The sequence below is a fragment of the Zeus faber genome, assembly GCF_960531495.2.
Source record: "Zeus faber genome assembly, chromosome: 2".
Lineage (NCBI taxonomy): Eukaryota > Metazoa > Chordata > Actinopteri > Zeiformes > Zeidae > Zeus > Zeus faber.
Genome location: NC_137189.1, coordinates 46178361 through 46192260, shown reverse-complemented (window position 1 = coordinate 46192260; position 13900 = coordinate 46178361). Strand labels below are relative to the sequence as shown.

Below are 13900 nucleotides of genomic sequence, written 5' to 3'. Positions count from 1 at the left end.
GGAGAGCATCGATGTGGGGAGAGAGAACACCTTCCAGGGGTGAGTTTTCATGGACTTTGGCGATGTGATAATTCTGTCATTTAATATTTTTTGGGGGGCAAATTGAATTGAATTATTGATCAGGAAAACCACATCGGTAATTTTACTGAGTAGTGGAATACGTATTCATAGCTTTAACTTCAGTGACTCCATACACCCCGTTTATAGTGAAAGTACAACATTGAATTTCTACTTCATTAAAACTACATAAGTAATTTCTCTCAAATGTACTTCAATTATTAAAAGTAAAAGTACTTGTTTATACGCAGTGCTCTGATAAATATCCTGGGTCTATAATTTGGCATAAAGTTTTTCATTGTAATTTATAATTATTATTTACAATAAAGTAGTACAGGTGGTGTCATTGTAATTTACAAGGATTTGGACCTAATACATTTAGTCGAATAAATTTAGACAATAAAATATTTTTTGCAATATGACAATATATGTCATAAAATAACAAAAAAATGAAATGATGTCGTCCTTTTTAATTGTGTATGGCTTATTTTTCCAGTTGGGGGTAGATGGGCTGAGGTGATACAGTATGTTTCAATATAATCCATTTGTCTTAAATCCTACTCAACATAGATCCTATCAAGCCTTGATAAGTTTCTGTTCGATTCTTGAGACATTAAACCAGAAATAAGACTTTTTCTGAAGTTAAAAGTCCAATTTTAAACTTCCATGATCGTTTGATTTCTCAGGCACCTTAAGGGGTCCTTCATCAGATGTGGATCGCCCACCACGCCCACACAAGTCATGGCAAGGAAAAAGCGAAGAGGGGTAACTATATTATAAATATAGGCCGTTGACACCTTTTCTGAGTCACAAGGGTAAGAATTTGTTTTAAATATGTATCTGTACATCACTCAGATCATTGAGAAACGACGAAGGGACAGAATTAACAACAGCCTTTCGGAGTTGAGGAGGCTGGTTCCCACTGCGTTTGAGAAACAGGTGAGAATTTAGGACCCAGGGGATCCCCCAAAGCGTCATTCAGGATGTTCCAGGGGGTCCCCGGCAAACTCATCCATGAATGACGTCGCAGTTTCATCGACAAACGGGCCGGAAACCCGTCTAAACTTCCCCTTTTATCCACTCAGGGCTCGTCCAAACTGGAGAAGGCGGAGATCCTCCAGATGACCGTGGACCATCTGAAGATGATGCAGGCCACGGGGGGCAAAGGTACCGTTTCGCGCCCCTGGTCCCGATTCCACTGAGCGGCGGCCCACCACTTTGTATAAACAAAGGCGTCTGGGTGGTCGACAGAGCTCCCAAAACCCCCTCAGCTGAATCCCTGGGGGGTGGACGATAGATCGCGCAGAGAACAGGCTCTGACTGTCACTCAACCGGGGCTGTTGACCAGTCAGTCAGTACGTCAGTCTGTTGACCAGTCAGTCAGTATGTCAGTCTGTTGACCTGTCAGTCAGTATGTCAGTCTGTTGACCAGTCAGTCAGTATGTCAGTCTGTTGACCGGTCAGTCAGTATGTCAGTCTGTTGACCAGTCAGTCAGTATGTCAGTCTGTTGACCTGTCAGTCAGTATGTCAGTCTGTTGACCAGTCAGTCAGTATGTCAGTCTGTTGACCTGTCAGTCAGTATGTCAGTCTGTTGACCGGTCAGTCAGTATGTCAGTCTGTTGACCGGTCAGTGAGTATGTCAGTCTGTTGACCGGTCAGTCAGCATGTCAGTCTGTTGACCGGTCAGTCAGCATGTCAGTCTGTTGACCTGTCAGTCAGTATGTCAGTCTGTTGACCGGTCAGTCAGTATGTCAGTCTGTTGACCAGTCAGTCAGTATGTCAGTCTGTTGACCAGTCAGTCAGTATGTCAGTCTGTTGACCTGTCAGTCAGTATGTCAGTCTGTAGCCCAGTCAGTCAGTATGTCAGTCTGTAAGCCAGGATGTCAGCCAGTCAGTGTGATTGTGAGACGGTTGAACCAGCCCCAGCGCTCCCAGGGTTCAGCCCATGGGAACACGCTGCAGGGAGAGCGGCTCCACTTGACCCTGAGTCGGGCTGTTTGCTTTCACGGAGCCAGTGGGAGCCGAGCGGGGCGGCGTTCACACACCGCGCCCCTCGGCCCTCGGCCCTCGGCACCGCTTGTTTGGGTTCTGAACCACCTGCGGTGCGCAAAGAGGGCGGGGCCGGCGAACACACAATCAGCCCGGCAGATAATCAGCGCTCTCAGGCGAACGGGCCACAGCCGCCCACAGGAGCCCATAATCAGAAGGGCACAGAGCGTGTGTGTGTGTGTGTGTGTGTGTGTGTGTGTGTGTGTGTGTGTGTGTGTGTGTGTGTGTGTGTGTGTGTGTGTGTGTGTGTGTGTGTGTGTGTGTGTGTGTGTGACAGACAGGGGAGGGGGCACAGGGAAAGAGAGCGCGTTAAAGGGAAAGGACAGATTTTCACCCTTTTCTAAGTAAATTCATCCGTCGACTTTTATCTCAAAGGGATAATCAAGTGTTTTTGAGAAATTATTTTTGTCGATCTTTGGCAGATTTGGACAGGAAGGTCAATGCCAAACTGATCCACGCATGCTATCTGCGTTAGCGCAATGCATGACTGCAAAGGGAAGCAGCTAGCCTAGCCCCTGTGAAATCGGACAAGTGAAAATAAAAACAGAGAACAGAGGAGCGAGGTTCTAAATACAGCTTCAGGAGCATTTTTGACCCATAACCATTTATAGGTGCAATGATTATCAAATGTGAGGTATCGTTTCAAGTGATTTGGGGGTTGCCAGGTTAGAACTGTCAAAGCCTTGCCTCAGAACATAAGCGTCGACAGGGCTCAACCGACTGAACTGGCAACCCTACACAACCAACATGTTGAGTTTCACAGGTGTGTATCTACCCATCCTTCTATCCTTCTATATCTATCCATCCATCTATCTATCCATCTATCCATCCATCCATCTATCCATCTATCCATCTATCTATCCATCTATCTATCCATCTATCCATCTATCCATCCATCCATCTATCCATCTATCCATCTATCTATCCATCTATCCATCCATCCATCTATCCATCTATCCATCCATCCATCTATCCATCTATCCAGGTTATTTCGATGCCCATGCCCTGGCTCTGGACTTCCTGTCTCTGGGCTTCAGGGAGTGCGTGACTGAGGTCTCTCGGTACCTCGGCGCGGTGGAGGGCCTGGACCCCAGCGACCCGCTCCGCCTGCACCTCCTGTCCCACCTGACGGCCTGCGCCACCCAGCGGGACGCCGCCGCCGCCATGACGCTCGCCTCCCACCACAACCCCCACCCGCCTCACCCCTTCCACCCCCACCACTGGGCCTCCGCCTTTCCCTCCAGGACGGCCTTCCGCCCAGTCGCAGCCGCGGCGTTCGGGTTGAGCGCCAGCGCCAGCGGCGCCCCCCGGAGGCTGGCGGAGGTGGCGCAGCGCGCCGCGGCGCCCGGCTCCCTCCTCTCCCCCTCCTTTCCCGCGCGCGCGGACTCCACCTCCAACTCCGCCTCCTCCCCCACCGTCTCCTCCGCCTCCTCCTCGTCCTCCTCCCCTTCTTCGCTGAGGGCGCCCCTGCTGCCCTGCGTCCCCACCCCGCTCTCCCCCTCGCTGGTGTCGTTCCCCCTGGCCCTCTCCGCGGGGTTCTCCGTCCTTCCTCCGTCCCTCACCCCTTCCTCCCGCTCCTCTTCCTCCGCCAGTCCCCCCACCTCGTCTTCCCACGTTCCCCAGAGCGGCGGCGGCAGCAGCAAGCCCTACAGGCCCTGGGGGACTGAGGTTGGAGCTTTCTGACCGCCCGCTTTTTACTGACTGTTGTGGGCCGGTTAACCCAACCCTCTCACCAATTAACCGCCTGTTTTTTTAACTGCCTGGTTTAGCAAACGCTGGCCTCACTGGATTGACTGACTGGATCTAACAGAAGATGTAACTCCGTAGACTCGCTGGGAGTCTCACTGAATGACTGGTTTTGTTTTACACCTGCTGATTCTACTGACTTACGGCTTCCAATCACTGGTTTACTGACCCGACTGAGTCCCTTTGAAATTGTCCATAAAATGGGGTAATTGTGGGGTTTTTTCGTCCCTATATTTTATCCATATTTTCTCAGCTCACATAGTCCAGTTGGAGAGGTTCATTTTTTTAATGTAGGGGTGTATTGAGAAACCTACGGCAACACGAGAAGGACCAGCAGACAGATGGGACCTGAGACGAGACTGGACGTCCGGTCTCTGGCGTCCGCTCTGCCGCTGTTCCTTCGCACCTGGAAATGCACAGATTTGACGTTTGCCAACCGCCGACGTTTGGGACCGTCTCAAGAAACCCAAATTCCGACACCCTTTTGAAGTAGAGCGTTGTACCTTTAGGCCGGCTTCACGCTGAATCCGAAAACGCATCAGGAAAGTCCGTTCCTCCCGCTCACTTCACTGTGTTCCGTGAATGAGAGTTTTCGTGTAACTTCTGAAACTCGTCACGTGAGTTGGAAAATGCGAACGCACCGCGGGGACGGGCAGATATTTGGCAATTCGACGGAGAGTCGGATTTTCGGGGGAATCCGACTCTCCGTAGGGATGCTGTTGTCGTTTGTCCGATTCGGTGTGAAGCGAGCTTTGGGGGTAGAAAAGCTTTGCAACGCTGGCAGTTCCCTGTAGAGGACAAATTTCTACCATTTTCCTGAGTTTTTTGGCACTCGACCGGCATTGTTTTTCTAACCTAATGTGAACAGTCTCCGTTCCAAACGTTTCTGCCGGTTGTTCAACGTTCAACGTTTCTCTACTTACATCACCTACTTACTTGTTTGGGAATGATTATGATATTTTAGAATATTCACAAAAGAAATTCTCTGAACCAGGCAGAGAAACGATTTTTTTTCCCCCAAACCCGATTCCAGCGCCAGCCAAAGTGTAGAACGCATCACGCGTTGAGGACGAGGATGATGACGACGGAAATCACTGCGACGAAAACGACGACAATCCAAGGCCCAAAAAAACCCACCTCTTTGACTCTGAGTGCCTTTCTCTACAAATAAAGATGATGTCGCATCTTTCTGCTTTCACGGAAGAAAAACACGACCGTGCAAATGCTGCTTCCTGTGTTTCTTAAATACTGTGTTTTGTGACAAATTGATATGATTTCCTCTCCAACGTGGATTTATTTAAGACGTTGTTAATTTAATATATACATATAAAGTTTAACCTTTAACTACAAAACACCAAAGCAGCCAAGACCTCTTCCTATGCAACCCTTAATTTTAGACCATATACCATATAGATTACTATACAGAGTGATACTGGTCTTTTCCAGTGGGTTTGTAGCACATGGATGCAAATGTTCCATATTTTAAACGCAGGAATTATCTGTCACCTTTATCCAGAGTGATTTGGATTTATTTCAAGTCTTTATTCCTGTAATTATTCTGAAGACCCAGGATTTGTCTCCATCCCAAATGACCAGCATTTACCACCTAAAGAAAGGTCAAGAGCCATCCAGCCCTCGAGATTTACGAAAAAGAAAAGAAGAAAATAAATCTATGTTTGTATCGTGGAGAACGTTCATAAAGGGAGTGAGAATTACCTGCATTAAAGAAGAAAAAAAAAGTAAACAGACGGAGGAATTACCAGGGGAACAGTCTCTTCTGATTCAAATCCCATGGAGTAAAATGTGTTCAACTTAAAGTCGGATTGCACTGAGCACACTGAATTAAAACACACACACACACACACACACACACACACACACACGGCGTGTTCGGCGTGACATCTCCGGAGCCTGTAGGAGTGATTTACACGCTGGAATCTGGGCCGCTCCGTTAAACCCCTTGAAGAGGAGGGAGCAGCGGCGTTCCCAGTTGAATGGGGGATTAGACCCGGTGACAGGCCTGGGAAAGGGCCCCGCCCACACTGGGAACGCTCCCTTCTCACGGCGGCTCGGCGCTTTGAAGTGACACCCGGTGTTACACCCAAATGTGTGACCCACTCCAGTCCTGCGCCTCCGTGCGCGTTGGGACAGAGGTCAGGGGTCAGAGTTTCAGGTGGGTTTATAGAAATGCACAGAAAAGGTCAGATATTTCCAAAAACAGGGCTTATCATTAAAATGGTGACGCTATTAAATTTATCAACCTCCAATCCGTATTGATGAGGTACGGCAGGTTATTACTAAAGTAAACACAATTTAGTTTTAAAGTTGGAGAAACAGCAAATATATTGCTGATATTTGGACATATTTGTGTCACTGTTACAGAATACTCAATATTCAACACATTAACAACTCAATTCAACACTATTTCAGAATATAATAAAAATAATAACATGAACATAAAATATATATGTATTACAATAAATAATAAACATTATAATATATTTTTTTATAACAATAATACATTTATAATACCATATTACCATAATTCTAATAATATTATATACAAATGATATTATAATAAATAGAATAACACACATAATGATTTCAAGGACAGAGAAAGATATTGAGCAGGAAGAGGACAGACATAGGAAGAAGACAGACACAGGGAGAGGACAGACACAGGGAGAGGACAGACAAGAAGAGGACAGACACAAGGAGAGGACAGACACAAGGAGAGGACAGACACAAGGAGAGGACAGACACAGGGAGAGGACGGATACAAGGAGAGGACAGACACAGGAGGAGGACAGATACAGGAAGAGGACAGACAAGGAAGAGGACAGACACAGGGAGAGGAGAGACACAGCGAGAGGACAGACACAAGGAAGAGGACAGACACAGGGAGAGGACAGACACCAGGAGAGGACAGACACATGAAGAGGACAGATACAGGAAGAGGACAGACACAAGGACAGGATAGACACAAGGAGAGAACAGACAAGGAGAGGACAGACACAGGGAGAGGACAGACACAGGGACAGGACAGACACAAGGAAGAGGACAGACACAGGGAGAGGACAGACAAGGAGAGGACAGACACAGGGAGAGGACAGACACATGTAGAGGACAGACACAAGGAAGAGGACAGAAACAGGAAGGGGACAGACACAGGGAGAGGAGAGACACAAGGAGAGGACAGACACAAGGAGAGGGAGAGACACAGGAAGGGGACAGACACAGGGAGAGGACAGACACAAGGAAGAGGACAGACAGGGAGAGGACAGACACATGAAGAGGACAGACAAGGAGAGGACAGACACAGGGAGAGGACAGACAAGGAGAGGACAGACACAGGAAGAGGACAGACACAAGGAAGAGGACAGACACAGGGAGAGGACAGACACAAGGAGAGGACAGACACAGGAAGAGGACAGACACATGTAGAGGACAGACACAAGGATGAGGACAGACTAAGGAAGGGGACAGACACAGGGAGAGGAGAGACACAAGGAGAGGACAGACACAAGGAAAAGGACAGACACAGGAAGGAGACAGACACAGGGAGAGGACAGACACAGGGAGAGGACAGACACAAGGAAGAGGACAGACACAAGGCAGAGGACAGACACAGGAAGGGGACAGACACAGGAAGAGGACAGACACAGGGAGAGGACAGACACAGGAAGAGGACAGACACAGGAAGGGGACAGACACAGGAAGAGGACAGACACAGGGAGAGGACAGACACAGGAAGGGGACAGACACAGGAAGAGGACAGACACAGGGAGAGGACAGACACAGGAAGAGGACAGACACAGGGAGAGGACAGACACAGGAAGAGGACAGACACGGGGAGAGGACAGACACAGGGAGAGGAAAGACCAACTCCAAGTGAAGCCGCGTCAAACTGAATTTTATTAACATTGTTATTCTTTTGACATAGTAAACACAGCGTGTTTTACATTTAGTCCTTGATTTGTAATAATAACATGTGGTGGTCCTCCAGCCTGGAGGGCTCCAGCCAATGACGCCTGTTTCTACCCAAAGCTCCTGGAAATGTCCATCCATCAAATATCTGTTCCTGAGACATCAAGGAACAAACAGAACTTCTAAGAGAAAGATTTGGGGAAGATGGTTCAACCGGGTGTTTTTGTAAACAATTAGTGAGGTGTGTGTGTGTGTGTGTGTGTGTGTGTGTGTGTGTGATTGGACACTCTCCAGTGAACTACTTGTTGGAACTAGTGATGGAGACCATGTTGTTAGGACTTAAAATCTCAATCCAGTATCCGTCCGGGTCCTGGATGAAGGCCAGGTCCTTCATCTTACCTGAGGGTGAAGAGGAAACACACACACACACACACACACACACACACACACACACACACACACACACACACACACACACACACACACACACACACACACACACACACACACACACACACACACACACACACACACACACACACACACACACACACACACAAATAAATAATGCAACAAAAAAATGTGTGTGTTCCTAAAAATCAATTAGTGTGGTTGCTTGATAAGGTCGGTGGGTTGCTGGTCGTTGAGCGCCATCTGGTGGTGATCAGGGACAACCAACGTTTGGAAAGTTTCCAAATTAAAGCCTCAACAGACAAACTGTGCAGCCTCTAAATTGTTGTTTTGGTCTGTGTTTAATTCAAAATGGTCGCCCACAGGCCACGCTCGTGTTCTCCAAAAGTTCTCTAAAGTTAAGCTCCTTTCACACACACGCACTGTAAACCTGAAATTATCCGGACATTATCCAGAGTGCATGTGTGAAAGCAGCTTTAATTATACTTAGTTGTTCTACAAACCATATATACCCCATACAAAGAAAACACCCTGTGCATTGAATCACATTTGTATATTCTTATATAATTTTTTTATGTTTCGACTATTTGCAAATGTTTGGCAATTTTAAAAGTTATTCTATTAAAAAAAAAAAAATCAGTCTTAAGCATTTTTAACCGTAATCGTCCTGGAGGAATGAGGTCATTCTGTTTCTGATTCCCTGTATTTATGTGTCTTTATTGTATTTGCAACTGAAAACACAACTCATAGAAACTCTCTGCGATAACTATATTCAGGACTATAATTAGCACTATAGTTAGGAAAATAATTAGGAATATTATTAGGACTATGATTGGGACTAAAATTAGGAATATAATTACGAATATAATTAGGAGTATGTTTAGGACTATAGTTAGGAATATAATTAGGAGTATGTTTAGGACTATAGTTAGGAATATAATTAGGAGTATGTTTAGGACTATAGTTAGGAATATAATTGAGTATGTTTAGGACTATAGTTAGGAATATAATTAGGAGTATGTTTAGGACTATAGTTAGGAATATAATTAGGACTATAATAAGGATTATAATTGGGACTAGTATAGGGAATATAATTAGGAATATAATTAGGAACTCTAACAGATCCTGAGTACATTAGAAATGGGGGGAAATGGAACAGTGCACATTGTTATCCTATTAGATTCCCTGTCATTGTAATGATAATGATGACTCTCCTGTGAACACTTATTAAATATGAATATCGTTAGAATCTTTATAGGAACCATGTCGTTATTGGATGTTGTTATTCCGATATCAGATAACTGTTTTATCAGAAGAAGAAGAAGAAGAAGAAGTGGACGTTGCTGAATCATAAACAAGGAGATACCATCTCCATGATGAAATATTAACTGGAAAAAAGTGTTATGAAACAAGATGTGCAATACATGCTTCTGAGAACTGATAGATCAGACGGAGCGTGCACAGTAAAAGTCTAATTAATAAGAATTTATAATAATGCCTCATGGAAATACTTTTTAACCCTACTGTTTAACTATTTATCAGCATTCATCATCTTTACTGCTGTTGGTTTGTGCTTCACTGCTCTGGCAGCTGTTTCTTATATCAGCCGGGGGAAGAGAGATGGACGATGAAAAGATACACGATGAAAGAAACAAGCACACGCACCGTCCCCGGGTTTCTTGATGAAGGTCACGCCGAGCTCCTGGAACAACCTGCACGCAGCGTACACGTCGGGAACAGCGATGCCGATGTGACCTGTCACAACAAGACCAGTGGTGACACACCCCGAAAAGACACACACACAAACACACACACACGCACACACACATAAATCTATCTATCTGTCTGTCTCTGTGTGTGTGTGTGTGTGTGTGTGTGTGTGTGTGTGTGTGTGTGTGTGTGTGTGTGTGTGTGTGTGTGTGTGTGTGTGTGTGTGTGTGTGTGTGTGTGTGTGTGTGTTCTCACCAAATCCTCGTGGCTCGGAATTCCCGTTGTGGTACACTAAGTCGTCATCTGAATCTGAACCCCAGTTACTGAGACAGAGAGAGAAAGAGAGAGAGAGAGAGAGAGGGGGGGGGGGATTAGAGTTAAAAAAAAGTTTAATTTGAGTTTTTATAAAAGCTTAATTGACCACATATTTAGTATACTGTATAAATTACACAGTTAATATTTCCCGTTCACAGAAACAAAGTAATTTAAATATAATTGAACATAATTGAAAATAAATAAATAAATTACTTTTATTATTAACAATAATTAATACATAGGTAAGATAATAATAAACAAATGCATTATTAAAAATAATAACAAAATAAATAAAACATATAAAAAGTACATACACAATAATAATAATAATTATTATAATAACAATCATAAACACATTATATTTATTATTATTATTATTATTATTATTATTATTAGTCTTATTATTATTATTATTCTTTTATAATTCTTCTTCTTCCTCTTCTTCTTCTTCTTCTTCTTCTTCTTATTATTATTATTATTATTATTATTAATAATAATAATAATAATAATAATAATCATAATAATAATAACAATAGATATAATAATAATAATAATAATAATAATAATAATAATAATAATAATAATAAAGAGAGATTCAAATACAATGGAAGGTTTGACTTATAGATTATAAATCATTTTGATGATTTATTTTGAGCTTATTTCACTGGTTATTTCTTCCGTACTGTGTGAGCTCGATGGTGGCCCTGCGGGAGAAGGTCCACGCTGTCCTCTCCTTGATGTCCGTGGGAATCGCCGACTTGTCCTCGAAGCCGAGGAAGTAGAGAGAGAAACGCATCGAAGGGAAGTCGATTTTCTGGAGCAGCCTGGAGAGAGAGACAGAGAGAGAGAGAGAGAGAGAAACGAGTGAAAAACAGAAGCTGCACTTGTCCTCTCTTGCCTCAATCCATCAGCTGTCATGAGAAAATGATTCTGCTCTAATGGGACTCCTCACCTGAGAGAAGCGGGATTGACAAGTAAAATGAAGTCACAGAGGGCACATGTTGCAATATATTTCCAGTTATATCCACTATTATTTTAATGGCCTTTCAACGTTTTTTCATGACAAACTAAATTATGGCCAATGTTTATTGTAGCGGCACATCCAGGACTGTTTGTAATGCAATTGGAATAGACTATCTCGAGAAATATAATGGAAAATCCAAATACTGACACAAAAAATAAAAGATCATAATAATTTTTAAAAGTTACAAAATAATAATAATAATAAAAATGTATATATCATGACATAGTAGAGGTACTCTTACAGCGGAGGCTTTGTAACGGAGGCTGGGGCTGATGTGCACACTTTCTACTCTCCTGCAGATTTATCACCGTCAATACATCTAACTAGTCTGGTTGCAATATCAATAAGAAAGAACAAACCAGGCTTAACATCTCAACATTGACTATTACATTCAAAACATTGAATTAAAACGTCATTAGCCATGCAGCACAGAGGCCAGAAGGATAACTCCTTCACAGTCAGGCTAGATATGGGAATATTCCACACTTTGCATAGGTGGCATAGATATCATTCCTGTAAAGAAGTCATCACTGTATTTTTATGTAATTAACCAATTAAAAACTCTCCAAAGTAGGTTCCCCCCGTGGTTTCAGGAGTTGAATTTTGGGGGAAGGTGTTTGAAGCTGGACTCAAACTCACGTCATGCCCAAAATCCGTGTGTAGAAGTCTAAAGATTTGGCTGGGTCTTTAACCCTCAGCATGGTCTGCTGCATCATGAAGTCCTGGGAAGAGAGAAAGAATAGACAGAGAGAGACGCAGCAAGATCATTTAGAGGCAAGTTATCACTTGCGGGGAAGGCCCCCTGCTACCTGTGCAGGTACCAGATGTGCTCGGCCTGGCAGATCGGCTCGCGTCTGCTGAGGTACGGGTGCCCGGGGCGCACCGGTGGCCCGTCTCGCCCGTGCTGTCGGGGCGTTGGGGCGGCTATATTTTGTATGGGCATTATTACTGGACCTTTTGACAGAGGATTATTTTTTAATAAATTTTACCAGGCAAAAAAAACAGTAGTGCCGTAAAGCATAACACAATTTTCCCGGGGTTTCAAACCCGAACACAGAAGTTACATAGTGCAAGAACAGGGGTTCAGGGGGGGTCGTGGGAATGAAATGGCGCCTCGCTATTCTCTATATTACAAGTCAGTGTTCCATCAAAATGATTCTGAAGCTGTTATGTTAATGTAAAATAAGTTACAGTCTCTCTTTAAGTATAATACTCTGCATGTGGTCTATATCAGGTAAAAATAAATAAAATCCAAATTGTACAAATACAGCAAGTAAGAAATGAAGGAATTCATACATAATAAATCTCCAGGGCCCATATAACAACCCGGCCAAGATCAGCCTCAGATCAGCTCAAAAACAGATGTCGAGATAGCTCTGTCAAGAATGTGGTTGCTGCGTTTGTCCGAGGTCACGTGGACACACCAGCCGTCATCATCATTATTCTTAAAAAAATGTTTTAAATATATTTAAAAACATATACTGCTACTACTACTACTACTATTAATAATAATAATAATAATAATAAAAATAATAATAATTATCATCATTATTATGTATAATACATTCAATTAATAAATCTACACAAATCAATTAAACTAGATGACCGATATGTGATATTTATCTCACTTAATTATTATTTTGTTGTTGTTTTTATGCGGAAAGATTGCAGAGTTCTTGCACATGACCTGCAGCGACCGGTTAGACTGGAATACAGCTGCATACCTGGTGGGGTGGGGTCTGTGCTTAATTACAGGGGTCCGGTTGGAGCCTCCTTATGTGTGTGTGTGTGTGTGTGTGTGTGTGTGTGTGTGTGTGTGTGTGTGTGTGTGTGTGTGTGTGCGAGGCAATGTGTAATGAATTTTGTTTGACAATTCACAAATAAATATTGTAAGAAATATATTTTGTTGATTAATAGAACACTTAATACAGATGTGTGGTTTGTAGCATTTTTTCACATTTCTCCATTTTTATTTTTATGTATTTTATGAATTGTGACAAAGTTGTCTTTATATATATATACAATATTTTATACATAAATGTGTATTTTTTAAGAAACGAATTAGCATTTCCTTGTATCAATTATTATTATTATTATTATTATTATTATTATTATAATTATTATACCTGAGTGATGGGGTTTCCCTCTTTGCACGCTGCGAACGCCGCTTCGTCCGTCAGTCCTTTACCCGCCATGGTGCGCGGAGGGACGGCTGTGGAGGGCGGTGTCTTCCTTGGGTTAAAGATCTCCACCCGCACCGTGGTCACCCCCCAGGTCCTGCCCGCGTCCGTCTCAGCCGTACGCGGCCACACGCTGCTGCTGCTGCGGCTGCGGCTGCGGCTGCGGCGGCGGCGGCTGCTGCTCTCAGCTCAGCTCCACATGCTCGACCGGGCGTCGGGCGGAGGCAGCGGGACCCAGGGCGCGGGGGCTGGAGGCAGCGGTTCAGACCGAGCTGCGTGTCCGGGCAGGTAGAGAGGAAGGAGGGGTTTCCACACGGAGACGCCGCAAGGAAGTTGGTGCGGAAGGAAGCAGTTGGGTCGCGTACTCACTCGTTTACCAGCTGCAAATTCCGACTGAACTCGTTGTAGATCTTCTTTTTGATATATGTTTGTATACGAAACACATTGTTGATATCAAGAATGGAAATGTGGATATGAATA

At 44.1% G+C, this 13900-nt stretch overlaps 2 protein-coding genes across 3 annotated transcripts in view; one reads left to right on the top strand and one right to left on the bottom strand.

Moving 5' to 3' along the window:
- hey2 (hes-related family bHLH transcription factor with YRPW motif 2) overlaps window positions 1-5003 on the top strand; it is a 5352-nt gene extending 349 nt beyond the window's left edge. Inside the window, exons 1-6 of the mRNA XM_080023941.1 lie at window positions 1-39; window positions 744-822; window positions 913-996; window positions 1143-1224; window positions 3093-3420; window positions 3568-5003. The exon at window positions 1-39 is cut by the window's left edge and continues 349 nt beyond it. Of these exons, the coding sequence (XP_079880067.1) occupies window positions 1-39; window positions 744-822; window positions 913-996; window positions 1143-1224; window positions 3093-3420; window positions 3568-3790 (835 nt within the window). The 3' untranslated portion in view covers window positions 3791-5003. The remainder of the gene's footprint in view (window positions 40-743; window positions 823-912; window positions 997-1142; window positions 1225-3092; window positions 3421-3567) is intronic.
- A 2747-nt stretch (window positions 5004-7750) lies between these two features.
- Window positions 7751-13630, bottom strand: LOC307227431 (lactoylglutathione lyase-like). Of its 2 annotated transcripts, none has more exons than XM_079996741.1 (6): window positions 13367-13630; window positions 11880-11962; window positions 10900-11040; window positions 10157-10224; window positions 9857-9946; window positions 7751-8179 (listed from the first exon to the last, which is right to left on the bottom strand). In XM_079996741.1, the coding sequence occupies exons 1-6, from the start codon at window positions 13433-13435 to the stop codon at window positions 8079-8081; spliced, it is 552 nt and encodes a 183-aa protein (XP_079852867.1). In that variant the 5' UTR covers window positions 13436-13630; the 3' UTR covers window positions 7751-8078. The 2 variants fall into 2 exon arrangements, with proteins under 2 accessions (XP_079852867.1, XP_079852868.1); XM_079996742.1 differs by having other exon boundaries at window positions 7751-8174.
- Window positions 13631-13900: the final 270 nt, after the last annotated feature.